Genomic DNA, 18,554 nt, shown 5'->3' on the forward strand with positions numbered 1-18,554 from the left:
ACGCCTCGCAGTGGGAATCGGCATAATTACCAAAGCCAGCGAGTGATTACCGTAAGTCACCAGCCGGGGGTCCACACACACTGTATTGGTGTTAATGCGTCAGTTAATGAATGGCTTGAGAGGCTGACTTCGCCATCAGCCATCTTGTTGTGTTATTTTTAAGCACCGTGGTAATCGTTGTATAACGGTAACTCTCTCAAGGAAACAAGACAGTTTGGCAGCTCGGTGTCTACATGTGCTGTGAGCCAAAGCGTGGCTGTGAGCTTAGAAGCTGCTAACTGCCTGTGTGCCAGGCCGAGGGCACCGCGGAAGCGGGGTCCCGCTGACGATTTATCGCTGTTTCCCGGGTCTAACACGCCATGACGGTCGCTACGAAAACAGACCCGCCTTCCAGAGTGCGCGGGTGCTCCACGGCCCCCGATCTTTTTTACTCTTCCTATCCAGTGGTTTAGCTGACACCCTGTGTGTGGCTCAATGGGTTAGGATGTTATTCCTGTCACCGGAAGGCCACTGGTTCAAATCCCAGGGTTGCCAGTGTGATGTCACCACTGGGCCCCTGGGCAAGGTGCTTAACCCCCAATTGCTCCAGGGACTAGCTGACCCTGCCTTCTCAATGGTACAAAACTTTGGATAAAAACCTCTGCTAAATGAATAGCAATAAAAAAAGAAGCTTATATGTTTTTTTTTTTTACTGGGGCATTATGGGTCCTTGCTCTGGGGTTTCACAGCATCCTGGGAGGTGAACCTGACCGAACAAGTCCTTCACTACCGCACCGTCACTCCGCCCCCAGTAGCTGCAGTTTCCTCCTGCATTCCAGACACTCGCTGTAACGCGTGCACCCCCTCTGTGTGATGTGTGTACTCCCCGGGCAGACGCTGCGAACGGGGATTGGCTATCATCTGACCTCGCCCATGCAAATAGAGGATAAATTTAAACGTCCCCCTGGTTTAAAAGAAGGCTTCCCTCCCCTGTACAATGACACAAAGTCAGAGCAGGCTGTGTAAGGCCATCCAGGCTACTACTGGGATTGGAGGCTGAGTGTGACTACGACTGACCCGTGGTGCCCAGGAGAGAGCAGTGGGATCAGCGGCGACAGATCCGTTCCGGGGGGGATGGGTCGCGAGCCGCTGTAAGACCGACACCCCGGGGATGGGTCGTGTCATTTGAATACGAAAGAGCAGTCAATTATTGCTAAGAACCCTTGAAATCCCATAAGTAATTACCATAATTGGAACTACACCGTGCAGAGTCCCGTTTGCGGGGAAGGGAAGACCCACAGATGGATCGTTGGTGGAAATAGACTTGCTAAAATAGCTATTTTTATCACGGTGTAAATTTATCAGGAAAAAACTTTGGTGTTTGTATTAAGGTTGCATGACTTTCTGCTGGCAGCAAAGGAGTCATGCCCACGTGTGAGGATAACTGTGCCATGTGTGTTGTCGCTGTTACTTCCCTGGGTCCCGTCAGAGTACCGGGTCTGAAGCTCATTTCCCAAGGGGGCTTCTCAGCTACTTCTCAACCAAGTCAACCTCATGTCCTCCACTCATCTGTACAACTGAATGCAGAAGAAGACTTATTAAATTAACTGGGGCACCAGGAAGACCGAACGGAACACTGAGAATAGAAAGAAGCCGGATGGGTGCACTTTTGAAGAATCGCCTCTACACTCACACACACACGTCCTGGATACAAAACCTCAGTTATTGCAGTTAAATGGATATACACAGGTGAACACTACAGCCAAGGATTTCATATCTAGGCCACACCATTAAGTTTAAAGGGGTTGCTATCGAAGGCCTCTCCATGGGACACTGTGGTCACTCAGGTTTGGTCAACGCTGTCACTGATAGCTAAGCTGACACAAATCTAAGTAATATCTATGTTGTCTACAAAAAGGTTATGATTTGTGGGGTCATGACCTCCTGAAAACTTCTGTCTAATCTTGGATGAGAACACAGCATAATGGCGGACGTCCTGTGAATGTCGCCTCGTTCATGAAACAACGCCACGGGGCGGGAATGCGACCCATAATCCCACGGTGGCCAGGAAGACGTCACCTTATTTCAGGTCGGTTATGTCACCATCTCTGCAGCTCATACATAAACAGTGAGTCACGGAGAGTGGCCGCTTCGCCTTGACATCAAGTTCGTTTTCCCAGAAGGCACTGAGCCCCCAACTCTCTCTCTCCTTTGTGCCTGCTCGTGATTGTTGCCAGAACGAATGCAAAGACACGTGACGGCCATGTCTTACCGAGTCTGACCATTGTCCTCCTTTGAAAGGAAACTCTCCAGAAAGCTCCGTCGTCCCTGCGTCCCTTTGTAGGCCGTATTCAAGTTTATGAGGACTGTAGACAACTGAAAATCAGAAACTGCTGGACTTTGCTTAACATGCTGGCTTAGAGCTCCAGCTTCAAAAGAAGTTCTAACTTAAACTTAATTATTATTAATAATAGTCATAATATTAATACTAATGATTCATTTGTTTGTTTATTTTTGGTGTTACATTCATCCACATATATATTTATAATTGAATAAACTCCACATAATTCATCATTCTTCATCTTAAAGGGCCCAGTACCTGCTGTTAGGACCTACAGGCTTATTGCTTGGGGGGCGCCTTCAGTGTAATTCATAAAGGTTAACATCTCCTTTACTCGCGGCTCCGTGGGAGAGCTAGAAGAGTGGGACACAGTGAATTATTGCCACAATATATATATACACTTCAAATACACACTGGTAATAAAACTTCGACACGCAAAAGCATGGCAGAACACTAAACGGTTTGCAATGGGGTTCAGTTTTATTAAGGTCTTACCAAATGAATGCCGAGGGCTTCCGGGCTGGGAAGCTGGATTCCCACCTCAGCCGCTGTGGCGCTGAGCCACCGGACCATAAACTCTGAGCACCACCCATAGCAGCTGGTTCAGTACCAGCGCCGCAGTTTCCGATGCCATGCCAGCTCAAGGGTTTCTTATTAAGATAATACAGCAATTCGCAGGGGGGGGGGGACAAGTCATCAACATGTCCTGCTTTAAGCGCCTGCCTTTTGGGAGGAGCACGTATCCGTCCTCTACAACGTACTGGAAATGTGGCCTTCAGCTGACTGTGGGGGTGAAAAAACATGCAATCGATGGACCACAGCAGGGAAAACAAGACGTGGCACAGCGCTAGCCCTGGGTCAGGGAGCGCGGACCAGGCAACACGTTCTATCTGAGTCTATATTTAATAACAAACTGCAAATTAAAGAACTGCATGGCACAGAGAGAAAATTACATCCCCGGGCTTTTGGCGATGGAGGCAGACAGAAAACGCTCACTGTGTTTTAGAGCATGACGGCAAAATGTCCTTAGACACAATATTCCTGAAAAAGTGTGGGACCCCTGTAATAACAGCCCCTACCAGCACTGGCTGCCCGAAAGGTTCAATGTATGAATCATGGACCTTATGAAACACGGATCAGTTTGTGACACATTGATCACATGACCACAATATGAAACATGGACTACAGGATCACTGTATGAATCATGGACTACAGGATCACTGCATGAATCATGGATTACAGGATCACTGCATGAATCATGGACCAGGGGATCACCTTATGAAACACGGATCACAGGATCAGTGTGACACATAGATCACATGATCACAATATGAAACATGGACTACAGGATCCCTATATGAATCATCGATCACATGATCACCGCATTAAACATGGACTACAGGATCACTGTATGAATCATGGACCAGAGGATCACTTTACGAAACACGGATCACAGGATCAGTGTGTAACACGTAGATCACATAAACACAATAAGAAACATGGACTACAGGATCACTATTTCACTCATGGATGACATGATCACCTTATGAAACATGGATCACTGGATCAGTGTGTATAAAACACGTACTACAGGATCACTGTATGGAACACATACCATTGGATCACTGCATGAAACATGGACTACAGGAATCCTGTGTGAAAGAATAATCACAAGCAAACTGTGTGGATTATTGCGACAGTGTCCGAGGCAGATTCCTGCCCCTTCCCACTTCCACCCCGACAAAAATGCCCCGGCTCTTCCCCCAGCTGTCTGCAGCACTGGCTGCCTCTAGACATTTGCCCTAATGGCGAGCCACTTTAATAAGAGCTGTGCTTGGCAGAGCTGACCCCCGCCCACGTTTAGGGCTGCTGTCAGCATAAACAAATCAGTGAACGAAGTCCGAGCCCCCAGCGGCAGGTGGTGCCGTCCAGCCAGACGCGTGCCTCAGACTGGGGGCTATGCGCTACTTTTCTGCAGAGGTCCAGAACACCCAGCAGTGCAGATGCTTATGCTCAGGGGTGAGTGTTTATGGAAACAGGCTAAAGTCCTGTATACCTGTATTTCTTGGTATACAGACTGTAGCTGATGTATAAACACTCTGTATCGGCAGGATTTCTGTACCAGTCATCATTGGCTGCCTTTTGACGTTAAAATCCTTATATAAAGAGATTAAATAATAACTGACCATCTGCCCTCAGTTTCCGATTCACCCTGTCAGTCATTTTATTGAGCTGTTTTATTAAAGACCCCCCCCCCCCCACAGACCCCCCTTAACCCCCCTGGCAGACCAGAGACCATGACCCATTTTATGAATGTTTCCACAACATAGCAGCAACATTGTACATTGTTGGCCCGTTGCAAATCGCGGCGCTACCAGAACACAGTAGCTCTCGAAGCGCTGACCCAGTTCAAGCCACCACATCCCCCCCCCCTCCACCCCACCCCCTCAGGCCACCCCACCGGCACACCTTGTGCTCTGCCTCAAACCTGAGTGACACATGGGGGGCGCAGGCGTGAGTGCACCAGAGACGTCAGAAGCGCAGGCCGTGTGGAAGCTAAGGGGGCTGGGGGGGGGGTTGGGCAGCGGACTCAAAATACCAGAGTGTTACTAGTGTATAAACATGAAAGGCAAACATGAAGATATATAGACTGCAGCTTTTACAGTAACACAGTGAGCTTTTACAAGGCTCAGCTGGACCGAAATACGAAAATAAAAGAATCATTAGTGACAAAGAAATATGGTGGTGGCTTCATTTACAGTGTGACTCTGCGGAGGCTGTCCCAGCCATTTAAAAATAAACACATAAACAAGAAAGGCGCCCCCTTCTTTACACACTGGCATTCAAATCATACCTTGTTCCCCAGCCCCAGGAATAAATATACCAAATAAAACTGAGACATTATCAGAGTGCTGCATCACTGCTAAGAGGTATGATGTAACCCTTTACAGAAAATCCAATTAGACAGGTGCAAAAGAAAATCGCGAGGTTTATATATAAGCCAGCCATAGCGGGAAGACTGGGAGTGCGGAATGCTTCTACATCTGAGGCAGTACCTTCTGAAATATTTGAGTGACTTCCCGGTTGGTGAGGGGGGGGCTGAGAGGCAGATAATGGGTCTGATGAAATCCTCGGTTGAAACAGTGGAGCGAAAACACCTGTCTCGACTTGGAACAGGTGGCGCTCACGGCTTGAAGCAAGCGAGAACCGTAGGCATCTTCCAGGACCTGACATACCCCACCGCCACGCATTAAATGGACGGATCTGTCAGCGTCGTGTTACAGGGTGCCTTTTTAAATACGGAAAGTCACCCGTTTCACATTTTAAAGGACATTGCGGCATTTTCTTAGAGTGAAAGAAAGTTTTTGCATATCTCTCCAAAGGCAGGGACATACATTATGGACTGAGGACGGTAAGGAGAATCTGGTGTACGGAGGGATGAAAATGCACAGGTCTGCAATGTGTCACAGATCTGCACAGGTCTGCAATGTGTCACAGATCTGCACAGGACTGTCATGTCTCACAGATTTCCACAAGTAAGCAGAGGTTCACAAGCCTCATAGACCTGCACTGGTCTACCACGTCTCACAGATCTGCGCAGATCTGCGGAGCTTCCCGCTTGTGGTCAAACACTCGCGAGGTTTTGCTCCGTCCCGTTATTACGGGCATATACAGTGTTTCGCCCTGTTCTCCACCGCACTAAAGGCCAACTGTGTGTGACGGGTAGGTGATCAGGACGGCGTTTTTCTCTCCGTACAATATTGATGCTGTAACGCAGACGCTTTTCGCGACCATCTGGCCACCACCCTCCGATAACGCCGTCTTAGTTCATAGGAATGGCGAGCTCCGTCCAAAGACTTAGCGAATGTCTTCGTCAGTTTCACTTTGTGGCCGCAGTATCAAGTAACAAGTGTGTTGTTAAAAGTTAAAAATAAAGGAGTGACGCGGGGGGCGTGGCTCTATCATCCACCGCGCTTGATCGCTAAGTGTAGGTTTTTCTTTGCGTTTATCCCATCCGTTTGCTGTGGAAGCGATGCGCTCTTCTGGATCTTCTCCAGAACCTACGGCAAACGCCTAGCTTTCCCGATGGTCATTTGCACCAAGCAGCGGCGTTTAAGATGTATGGCTGTAGCCTGATATATTGGCGCAGCATGCAAGATCAGATCTTCAGCATGTTTTCGTATGTTTAAGGTGTACTCTTTTTCGTCACGCTGCAAGAGAAAACTTTAATTATTTAATATATTTATTTTAATTAACATAAACTTGCAAATAAAAAAAATAAATAAATAAACATGAAAAGATAACCTAAACAATTTTAAAAATCGTCATCTTTTGGTCAATGGGGACAGGTGCTCAGCCGTCCCTGCACCGACCGGTTAAAGCTACCGAAAGAGGGTATTTCCGCCAATCTGCGGGCGTTGCCTCTGGTTTACAGGCGAAACGCAGATTGCGGACTAGCAGCCTTTACGCTTTGCCTTATATTGCGGGTCTCTCAACCTTGTGTTTTGCAAACTGAGTATTTAAATATAATATGCGGTTGCTCTGTGGGTGCAGTTTCGCGTTGCTGTTAAAATTAATAAGCAGTTAAAATAAGAAAATCCATAACTGGGCTCATTGCACGTAAATGAGGTAACAGAAGTTTAAGGCATTTTGTGACTCTGGGTTTGTGTCTCCATAAACATTTTCTGGGGAAGGATGATTCGCCGGATGGTCATAGTGTGAGAGCCTGAGTTTCCACAGGTTTAAGACTGATTTCTTAGCTACCATAGGTAGACGTCTGAGTCATGGCACTTGACTTTGACCCCGTGGCCGGATTCTGCATGCTAGTGGGGGCCGCCTGTATCTGCTGATCCATGTCTCTCCCAGGGGAGTTTCTAGGAATTGAAAAAAATCAGGGGGTAAGTGAAGTTTACCTGAGGCTTGACTTTTTTTTTTTTTTTTTTGAAGGAAGATTGGCATCGGGGCTATAATTCTCTGGGCTAGGCTTAAGATTCTCGGGGATGTAGCTCCCAGTGATCAGCCCTAATGACACCCGCGGTCCCTCCTAAACATGTGTATACCGTGGGCTAGGATTTTCCGGAAAAGCAGGGCTGCTGTTTTCACAAGACAAGAGCAATGTGAAAACCTTTTTTAGGAATGTCAATATTTTTTCTGTGATCCATTTTTTTCTGAAGGACAATGCAAGAGGAAAATGAACAAGCATGAAACATAAACCATAACAAACACCCCCCCGACTCCTCAGCTCCTGGCCTTCCCCACCATTGGAATGTCAATTGTTTGTGGAAAGATCTGTTTATCGATCTGGCTATTAGCAAGTGAAAGAGCGCCCCCTCTCCGTCCTCAAGCAGTGACTGGCTGTTAATATCCGTCTTACCTGATTAACTTGCGGTGTATTTGGAACTGCTGCAGGGCCACAATTAGTGATGTCATCAGTGTGAGACATTCAGCATATAGAGACGGTTTGAAAGTTGAACATCTTGATGGTGGGTAATTTATAGGGACTAATACTGCGTTCCATTTGAACTTGAAACTTGGAAATTCTGAGTTCTCAGTCAGAATTACAACTAGGAAAATCTGAGAAATCTATATAACCCCGACCTCAGACTTCAAGATGGCTGTGGCCTTTATCCACAGAAGTTAAAGCTGTAGTTTTATACGGTTTATTGGCACTTATGTCTTATTGGTGTCTCATTAAATTGGTCGTACACACAGTACTGTCCACCTGCTACCTGTGTACATGTTGCTACAGTGTTTTTATGCTCAAAATACTGTGTAATGCGTTGTAATCCAGTGGTATTGCAAACACTGGCTAACAATGAACCTGGATAGAACTGGGGCTTGTTTCAGAAACCGGGACTTCTTGCTTAGCCGGATAACTGGGGTACCGTAAATCCGACAAGTTGTCCGGCTAAGCAAGAAATCTTCCTTTTTGAAACAGGTCCCTGGTATTGCTAAATGGATTTCCGAGTTGTTGTACTGGAACGCAGTTAACTCGGGTGTGACGTTATTCCCACTGGAATGCAGTTAACTCGGGTGTGACGTTATTCCCACTGGAACGCAGTTAACTCAGGTGTGATGTTATTCCCAGTTCCAACTTCGGTAAATGGAACGCAGCATAAGATGAGGTGGGTGTTGTTGACTCTCCTATCCTAATGGTGGCCGGATAAAGATCATTTGCGGGCCACGTTGATGGTGGGTCTGCTTTTGGGGGGGGGGGCAGGGGGGTACACCGCTAATGGCTGCACCTTTGATTAAGGTCAGACCTCCGCAGTCCATAGTCTGGAGGTGCAGGGTGTGTGAAGAGCAGATCATACAGCCCCAGCGTGTCATGCTGAAGGAATTCATCTTCTGCCGTTCCTCATCCTTACCATGACAACGGCATTAAGGAATTTAAAAAGCTGGATTTAACCTTGAAGGACAGTGTGTGTGTGTGTGTGTGTACAGTGTGTGTATGCGCAGAATGGCTAGGAGAGCATCGTAAAAATTGCAAGTGCATTTGACCCACCACTCAGATGCTTCTCGCACATCTCAGTTCATTATCTGATGCTTTTGATTTACTCTGGCAGAGCAGACGGCAATCTGGCCCTCCCCTGCAGCCCCTGGCCTACCACCAGCATGTGTAACAGCACCTCAGCCACACTGGGACTCTATTATCGCCTCGGACAATCGCGGTGGGCCACACAACACCTCACCTGGCACGCCATCCCAGCTCGTTCCTACGTGTGACACACTGGCCTTTTAAGAGAGCTGCACGCATAACAGCAATCGCTAACTATGGCGATGCCGGGCCCTTGTCTTGGCCCTATTTCCCAGAATCCCACTGGGTTTTTGCAGATTGATAATTTTCTATCATACCCATGGCAACCTATAAAATTACCTTTTTTTCTTACTCATTTATGTAGCCAAGTTTCTATGGCAGCGACAACAGAGATTTATACAGTTAGAGCAAAATATTAATTAAGACTGCATATTTTAAAAGCATTAATGAGGAATAATGTTTACTCGTTCATCTAGCCATCCATCTTCTGATTATGCTGGTCAGGGTCGTGGTTGGGGTGGGAGGGGGCTGGAGCCTTTCCCAGGCAGCAGGGGGCGCCCTGGGTGGGGTGGTTTATCCACTGCAGGTTGCGTCACCCTTATGTTTCCTTTGCATGTCTGTAAATAGAACCAGAAGCATAGACAGGAATGGATCTCAGCACTGATGGTGTGACACCATCATCACCATCTTCATCACCACCATCTTCATCTTCATCGCAAGTGGCCCCTACCCCCATAGTCTGTCTTCTCAATTATCATCTTACGCCTTGAGGTTTTAGTTCCTGTTGTCAGTGACTGCCAAACAGGCTACATTATCATTGATAGAGCCTATTTGCATATCTATAATTTCTGTTGTATGTTTATGAATGAGTCACTGTTTGTAGACTTTTAATCTGATGTTAGTTACCACCTGGGGTCGGTATTTAGTGAACGACACTTTATCTTCGATTTAAACAGGCACATAGGAGTTTTTTAGCTGACGTATATCCCGTCATGTTTTTCTTTGAGACACATGGGTGACGGCTCAGTGTGTGTGTGCGCACGCGTGTGTGTCTGTGTGTGTTTGCGCTTATTTATTTCACCCCAGTTGAATGTGTTTTTTATTCAACTACCACTCTGTGTGAATGAAATGATAAGAAGGAAAAAAAAAGTTTGGGGACAATCTTTCTCTCCCCTCTTTCAACAGCAAATCAAATTTCCCCGGCACAGGGCATTTTTCTAGATGCCCGGCCACATTCTTCTTTGCCGAAGAATTTGTTTTTTTTTTTTTTTTTTTTGACAGAAAAGGGGAAAGAAGGAAAACCCAATTGCGAGTTAGGGGAAAACTGATATTTTCATTTTCATATTCCTGCAAAATAATCTTGAAAACTGTACACGCTGCAGATAAACAAATAAAACAGTAACGTACGCAGAGACCAAGGTGCTGCTGAGGAGGTTATTAACCACTCAGATCTGATAACAGGGGCCGCTGAAGACCCCCCCCTCGCACATGCCTGCCCATTCACCCGTCTCCAGCTCAAGTCACCATTGGCTTGATTAAAATCTCACGCTCAGGCTGGGGAATCTGTCACCCCACCTTTTCCTTATCTTCCCCGCATCAATTACGGATGGACTAGATGCCGGTAGTTGTTTTCTCGAGGGTCTCGGCCTCACTGCCAATCCTGCCTTTTAACCGGTCAGATCCGTCTCCCCCCGACTGACCGACATGTGGGCCGCTCTCCACGGCCCCAAGCGTGTCTGTCTGCACATACCCGATACCAGTCCATGCTCCGTGGATGCAGCACAGTCAGCATGACCTGATCGCTGTGCTATTTTGAATCTGGAATATTTTGAGATGTTCTGGGTGAGTGGCTCCACAAGTTAGGCCGCTGTGCATGCGAGTGGAAGGTTGTGGGTTCGAATCCCAGTGTTAGCGGTGTGGTTTTACTGTTGGGCCCTAAAAAACAAAAGGAACATATGCTGCTTTAGATAAAAGCATCGGATGAATAAAAAAAAAAATCTATTATCCCCCCTCTGTAAAAATACAGCTTTAAAACTGATTCACCAGGTTTAATGCTAGATTTAGACAGCAGATGCTTCTATAAAAAGCTACGTACCGTTCAAGAAAGCAGGGTCAGCCCGTCCCTGGAGCGATTTGGGGGTTTAGGGCTTTATTTAACAGCCCAGTGGTGAAAACACCTATGTCAACCACAGGATGTGAATGAGCAACCTTTTGATCGTAAGCATAGAGTCTTAATTCTCCAAGCCACACACTGCTCTCAGCTTCACCATTTCCATCATGCCACGATTGGGACACTGAATATAAGCCCTGTCAAACAACGCAGAACCATTCCCGGTGAACCAGCTTCTGGGAACCTGCCCGTGAACCATGGGTGTGAGCTGCAGGTTTCTCTGGAGGAACCTTGAGCTTCACCGTGTTCTCCTTATTCGTTCATGCTGTTTGGTCGGTCCGCTCTGCCCTTTTTGACAGACTGAGACTAATTAAAACAGAGGTATGCTTGATCAAAGCCTGCTGCTAGGACTTTACTAATCTGGGTCTGGAGTTAAGTGAGTCACAGGGGGCTTTTGAAGTCTGAAGAACTTTTTACCTCCTTTGAATCAGGGCTCATAAGCATTTGTTTTGTGTTGTTTTTATGCTGGATGTTTAACTTAGAGCAGTCTTTCCCAGTCTGGTTCTCGGGAACCTGCAGTCGGTCCATGTTTTTGCTCCCTCTCAGCTCCCTTCCAGATGGTCCACATTTTTGCTCCCAGGAGCTGGGAGGGAGGAAGAACTTCGACTGTTTGTGGGTCCCGGGGGGCCGGATGGGAAACCCTGGCTTAGAGCATGGACTGAAGGTGTTTAGGATCAGTCCTTCACCTCCTATATCCCGATTCCCATAATCTCTCTCTAAGACCGAGGATCTTATGGTCACCAGGGTAATGGTCATGCTCTCCACCTTGTGTCCTCTCTGTAGGATTAAGAAACTCAAGATGGTCACAGTGTCCACCTTGTCTCACCTACTCCTTGGGCTCCAACTGCTTGCAGTTTCTCATGCTGAAGACCAACTCACCATCCTCACGAAGCAGGGCTCAGTCCTGGGACTGCGGGTCCCCGTGCCGGGGGGCCATGTTTCGGCATTCCTGGGCATCCCGTACGCAGAACCTCCTGTTGGGGATCTCCGTTTCAAGCAGCCCATTCCCCGGAAGCTGTGGTCCGTGGTGTGGGATGCGACAAGGTACTCCCAGTCTTGTCACCAACCTCTAGACACAAGTTTCCCAGGGTTCCTGGGGTCAGAGATGTGGAACCCTAACACGAAGATGAGTGAGGATTGCCTCTACCTGAACATATGGGTGCCACACCCTAAGCCAGCCCGTGCCTCTGTCATGGTGTGGATCTATGGAGGCGGCTTCTCCTCTGGGTCTGCCTCCCTGCCTCTGTACGATGGACGTTTTCTGAGCCACACGGAGGGCGTGGTGGTGGTCTCCATGAACTACCGGTTGGGTCCCCTGGGCTTTCTGGCATTGCCAGGTAGTATGGATGTTCGGGGAAATGCCGGCTTGTTTGACCAACGGCTGGCTCTGCAGTGGGTGGCTGAGAACATCGAAAGCTTCGGCGGGGACCCGAGGTCTGTCACGCTGTTCGGCGAGAGCGCCGGTGCTGCTGCTGTCGGCTTCCACGTCCTGTCCCCAGGCAGCCGTGGCCTGTTCGCACGCGCCATCTTGCAGAGCGGTACCATCAATGTGCCATGGGCGGCCATCCCACCCGAGGAAGCCCAGAACCGGTCCGTGGCTCTAGCCAGGCTTCTGGGATGCCCGCCAGAGCCCGGCGTCGATGTGGAGTCCTGCCTCCGCAGCGTGCAGCCCACAGACCTCGTGAACAGACAGTTTGATGTAGTGAAGGTTCCACTGGTCAGGACGACTTTTCCTCCCACGGTCGACGGAGTCTTCCTCACCGACTTGCCCGAAGTTCTGCTCCAGTTGGGGCAGTTCAGCACAAGCAACCTGCTCCTAGGGGTGAACAGAGACGAGGGGACATACTTCCTGCCATACGGAGCTCCAGGCTTTAGCATCATGCACGAGAGCCTGATCTCCCGGGATGACTTCCTAGCGGGGGTGGCGCTGGCACTGCCAGGATTCAGCCAGATCTCACGGGAAGCCGTCATCCTCCAGTACACAGACTGGGAGGATGAGTTCAGCGGCTGCAAAAACAGGGATGCGCTCAATCATGTGGTCGGCGACCATTTTTTTACCTGCCCCCTGCTGGACTTTGTGCGCACGTTTGCCGGCTTTGGAAACAAGGCCTTTGTCTACTACTTCGGCCAGCGCTCCTCGAGAAACCCATGGCCACATTGGATGGGTGTGATGCACGGCTACGAGATCGAGTTTGTCTTCGGCCTGCCACTGAACGTCAGCCTAGGCTACACGGAGGAGGAGGAGGCCGTGAGCCGGAAGATGATGAAACACTGGGCTAATTTCGCCAAAACCGGGTCAGTCTGCTCCTCTGCATCGTTAGCAGAACACGAAACGTGTCACGTGGCCCCCATGTTAATGAAACCTTTCAGCTGCATGCTAAGTGTTTGCCTCTTGCTATCCATCATGAATTTAACATTTTCTGTTAGGCGTCTAGGTTATTTTGTCTGCTATCTGGCGAATTTGGGTCTTTTCATGCTGCAATGTGAGGCAGTCTTCCTAGCAGTCACGTGTTTGACACCTCAGTGGTGGCTAATGTGGAGTTAGCTTCCTGCTAACATCGGTTTCGCCAGGAGCCCCACCGCTTCGGGATCGGACTGGCCACCATTTGAGAGTGTGCGGCAGGAATATGTCTCCTTGGATGCGGATGCCTTGAAGATCGAGCGCTTCCTGAGAGCCAAGCAGTGCAAGCTTTGGAACAGCTTCCTGTACAAACTCCAGGCCGTAACAGGTAGGCTGCTCTGCTTGTCAGAGGCTCATACGTACCCTTCTGTCCGGCATGATTTTACCATCTTTTGAGCAACAGACTTATTGCTTGGCATTTCCCCAGTTCAGGAATGCTCACTGTAGCAGTTTGAGGTGCGATGGAATTTCCCTCTAGGGATTTGAATCCTTTAGGTCAGAAACTTCTTGATTCTTAGCTGCCAGATTCCTCTCCCTGCTTTCAGGGATCCAAAGCTGAGGTACTTAGAGCATGAGTATTGTGTTTCAGTGAGTAGCTGACATTGGCGGGTGGGCTGTGTGTGCGTGTGTGTGTGTGTGTGCGTGTGTGTGTGTGTGTGTGTGTGGCGGGGCGGGGGGGTGGGGGGACTGTGAGTGGGCAAGTTAGTCAGTCAGCACATCAGAAAAATATTTAATATTATTAAAAGATGAATAACACTCAGCCTTGTTCTCGGAGCTAATTATGCAAACATGATCCCTGCCCTTACGGTTTATTTTAGGGTTGCTTTTACATGCATATAAGTTTCACCCCGGGGACCTTCTAAGTCACATTGCCCATCCATCTGCTGCTTGGCTATAAGAAGTCAAAAGAAACTGCTAGAATATGAAAGTGGCAGAATTTATTTTGACGGATTTTAAAACCCTTAAAGGCTGAATTTTCAAATTTTTTTATTAACATTTGAAATTAATTGACATTTAAGTTAAATGCATGTGGAGCGACTACTAAAGAGAATAGACTGTGTAAACAGCGTGTAGTAGTACCAGCGTGTGTGGTGTGAAGTGCATAGTATGCTTTTTTTCTTCTTTTGGTGTATACTTCTGTAGCTGTGTAGGGATTTATGCCGAGCTGAAAAAACAAGCTTGTATAATAAGCAAAGACACCCATGTGTGACCTTTCCTGAGAAAAGAACAGCCATCGCTAACATGGGAAGTCGACCCCCTCCCAGAACAGGAACAATGAAAACCTGTTGCCAAGCAAAGTAATATTTCACCCAAAGTGCCAGATAAAAATAAATGTTAAGGCTCAGACCTACTTGGACGACCACTGGTGACGAGGACGGGCATGAGGTGACAGACATGCCTGCAGAGGCAGCAAGGGAACCGGGGTCCCAGATAGATGTGGAACGGAGCCGGGGGGGGGGGGGGGGGAGGTTCTGGCTTAGAGTAGATGGTGGCGGAGTGGGTGTGAGGTGGGGGAGGAGCCACTGGCAGAGCTAAAGGGGGGACAGGGAACCTGGCTGAGCTCCCGGTGATTGTCTTGTTGTTGTTGCTCTCCTCAGCATCCGTGGATGAGGTGGAACAGCAGTGGAAGAAGGAGTTTGAGCGCTGGGCCTCGTACATGCAGAGCTGGAAGACCCAGTTGGGTTATTACACAGCCCAGAAGCAGAGGTGTGAAGAACCTTGATGTGGCCTCACATGAGGACCTGCTCCGCCTTCCCAGCCCGGTAAACACACCACTAGCTCTCAGGCTTGAACTATACACAGTAACTAATGGCCATTATGGTTCCCAAACATCACAGCAGGAAGAGCAGTATTTTATTTAACTGTTGATGAGATTCACATTTATTGTAAATAACCAGTTTTCCACAGACTGCCTGAAATCAGCATTTCTCAGCCCTGCGATTGAGCAGAAATGTGGTCTGTCTGGGGGTCCCTGGAGGCTGCGGTGAGAGACACTGCCTTAGATGATGTATTTCCATGCAAATGGAAGAGATCGGATCGAAAAAGTATCACAGCAGTATCGAACCATTGTGCTAAACTATGGAGCCATAGGAGTGCCATAACAAAGAATACATCTGTAAAAGAGCAAGAAAATGTTGAGTAAGAAAGTAAAATAAATACGTAAGATGAATAAATAATAAGAAGAAAATAAATGCTTTTCCTTTTGCTTTTTCTGTATTGATTTTGCTTTTTCCCGAAGGGCCGACCTGTCAATCAAATGGCTTTGGGCGGGCCTTCCTGCGGGAACACGCCCCCTCAAACAGACTGAGTGGCAAAACATGCTGCAACATGGCTGATTGTAGTCAGGGAAACTGCGAGACAAACGATTATTTGCTTAAATTAAAGGCAGTTGGACTTGACAGGGATTCATCCAACTTCCCAAATTACCATTGGATCATAGACATTGAAACGTGGCTACAAATCAGGTTTTAAAGTGATCTGGCTGAGTATCTAAACTTTTTTTGTGGATTAGCCCTTTAAAGGTTTGTCTTGGCTAGTTAACACTCTCTAACCATCCCCCACTTTGTCTGTAGAACATAAGGCTCATCATGGATGTTTTTGAATCAATGCTGACAAAACTTTATAGCTACACAGAACGTAAATTAATGATGCTAAATATTTAATTGATGAGTAAGTTTGTACAGTTTATAACTTAAGGTATGATATTACCCAAAAACCAAACATAATTGACACAATTTGACAGCCGCAAATCCATGTTTCAGAGCCTGTTTTCCAGTTGTTGCTCTGGATTGTAGTGATCCAGCCGTCTAAAAAGATTTCTTGTTAAATCGTGTTGTACGCTGAACGCTATTGCTGCCACAAATTTTTTTGTCATTCAGTGGGTGTGACCAGAGTATATCCTGCCTACTGTGATGTCATGTGCATACCCCCTATTGACCACTCAGCCTGGGCAGGAAGGCCTGCCCAAAACCAGTAATAATTCACAGCTTGGCCCTTTGAGAAAACGCAAACACCCCAGGGAAAAGACAAAAGCAATATGGAAAAAGAAATAAAGAAAAGCATTTATTTTCTTATTTTTATATTTTTATTTATATTTTGTATTCATTTTACTTTCCTACTCAACATTTATTTTCATTTTTTTGTTATTTTTATATTTTTTATTTATATTTTGTATTCATTTTACTTTCCTACTCAACATTTATTTTCATTTTTTTGTTATTTTTATATTTTTTATTTATATTTTGTATTCATTTTACTTTCCTACTCAACATTTATTTTCATTTTTTTGTTATTTTTATATTTTTTATTTATATTTTGTATTCATTTTACTTTCCTACTCAGCATTTATTTTCATTTTTTTGTTATTTTTATATTTTTTATTTGTATTTTGTATTCATTTTACTTTCCTACTCAGCATTTATTTTCTTATTCCTTTACATTAATTCCTTTTTATGGCACGCCCATGAACCCCTCATAACCCTATAACACATCTTCAAGATTTTTCATTTAATCAATCCTTTGAATGTTTCACCTTTAATCATCTGTTGATTGCCAAAATGCTTTTTTATTTAAATCAGCACAGTCTTATATTTTTATAAACCTGTACACGCTTTTGAGTATGAAACTTTTTTATATAATTATTATGAAACTGCATCTCTGATTTTGTAAGTATCAGAGTGCAAAAGTTGTTTGAGGGAGTTAATGAATATAATTTTTCATGTTTCTTGCGGTACATACACATCCGCGCTGGGCTAATCCTTCATTCCTCTTTGTTCTGAAGAGAAACGGAGGGAATACTAACAGGACACACCAGCCGCCATAGCAACAGGTTCCGGAATGTAGCTGCAGTGATAAGAGAACGGAATGTAGTAGAAATTGAATCAGTCCCCTCCTTTTGTACCTTGTAAGGGAGGCTGTAATGCGATAATTGCTGGTAATTACTTAATTTTATTAGAGAGTGATGATTGGGCATATCGGTGAGACACTGTAATTAACTGCTGACTTCCTGAGGGTAGGCTGGTCACCTCCCTGACTTTCATGTCCTGCACCGGAGAACCAGGTGCTCCCCGCCTTTAAAAATCACCACACTTCGTCCTCCTTGCTGTGTAAAGTCACACAGATTGAATCAAGTTAATATGGACAATGAGTGTCCCCTCCCCCCCATGTCCCATCCACAGTAGGCTGCCTTTGTCATGAGTCATGAACCCAAATCCAACCGGCTGCCCTTTCTGTGTTCAGGTCAAGGGCTGCCCTTCTTATGACTCGTTTATATTGTTCATTATCGCACCGTTGGGATTATGCGGTATGTGCTTCTTTGGGTGTGGTTTGCCTGTTCATTGCGTGTCAAGGATGTAAAAAAATAACACCACTGGAAGAGCTTTGTGAACCACGAAGCTGACCCCTGTCCGAGACCCTCCTCCCCTGTGTGCCGATGTGTGACACCCGCATGTGTGTCTCAGGATTTAATATGTAAGTGTGTATTTGTGGGATAAGTGTGGCACTGTGGGACACATTAACATGCTGTTATATGGAGCAATAAAAATTTTAAAGGTGAAGTCTACCACTCCTGTCCTGATATGAAAGTCATTTCTGAGAGTGTGTGTGTTTTTTTTTTTTAATTCCCCTTTGGTTTTACATCTATAGCTGATGTGCCCCCCCGCAACACGGTGATATATTCTATGAAAATCCTGTTTGGGGATGGTTTGTCGGGCCTTTTGTTTATTTATTAACAGGACGGAAGCCAATCTTTGAAATGCCAGCTCCGCTCGTTTGTAAGCTAATCGCTGGGACGCGCTTCCTCTCTGACCTTTCTGAAAGAGCTGTGGTGGTAAAGTGCTCTTGGCTCTTTTCAGGAGGCACTGAGGTGTGCCGCCATGTCCTGCTCCCTGTTAGTTGTATAAATATAATTTGTCATCGTTTTTGCTTGTCGCCTGCTTTTAAAAGGATGTGGAGGGGCCTCGCACCGAGGAAACAGCAGGCTGGAGGGGGCCGGGCGGCAGTGCAGACCTGGGTTTAACTGACTTCACGCTCCTGCGGTGATTGATCACCAGCCCCATGGCCAGAGAAACTCTGTAATGAAATCCAGCTGGCCCTTAACACTGATTGCAGTTGTAGGGATGAATGG

At 46.7% G+C, this 18,554-nt stretch overlaps 1 protein-coding gene across 2 annotated transcripts; it reads left to right on the top strand.

The window, feature by feature from the left end:
* Window positions 1-5,957: 5,957 nt before the first annotated feature.
* Window positions 5,958-17,990, top strand: LOC111833787 (cholinesterase). 2 transcript variants are annotated; one of them, XM_023792378.2, is made up of 5 exons: window positions 5,958-6,043; window positions 11,812-13,323; window positions 13,600-13,757; window positions 15,028-15,192; window positions 15,328-17,990. In XM_023792378.2, exons 2-4 carry the CDS (start codon window positions 11,828-11,830, stop codon window positions 15,150-15,152), a joined length of 1,779 nt encoding a protein of 592 aa, XP_023648146.1. In that variant the 5' UTR covers window positions 5,958-6,043; window positions 11,812-11,827; the 3' UTR covers window positions 15,153-15,192; window positions 15,328-17,990. The 2 variants fall into 2 exon arrangements, with proteins under 2 accessions (XP_023648146.1, XP_023648144.1); XM_023792376.2 differs by having other exon boundaries at window positions 15,028-17,990.
* The last annotated feature ends 564 nt before the right edge of the window (window positions 17,991-18,554 follow it).

This window comes from Paramormyrops kingsleyae, chromosome 17 (assembly GCF_048594095.1).
Source record: "Paramormyrops kingsleyae isolate MSU_618 chromosome 17, PKINGS_0.4, whole genome shotgun sequence".
Taxonomy (NCBI): domain Eukaryota; kingdom Metazoa; phylum Chordata; class Actinopteri; order Osteoglossiformes; family Mormyridae; genus Paramormyrops; species Paramormyrops kingsleyae.

Excerpts from the sequence above, each read along its gene's own strand:
- LOC111833787 (XM_023792376.2), top strand. The coding sequence starts at position 11,828 with ATGGTCACAGTGTCCACCTTGTCTCACCTACTCCTTGGGCTCCAACTG. Across the intron at positions 13,324-13,599 it reads GCTAATTTCGCCAAAACCGG|GAGCCCCACCGCTTCGGGAT; the intron begins GTCAGTCTGCTC and ends CGGTTTCGCCAG. Across the intron at positions 13,758-15,027 it reads CAAACTCCAGGCCGTAACAG|CATCCGTGGATGAGGTGGAA; the intron begins GTAGGCTGCTCT and ends TGCTCTCCTCAG.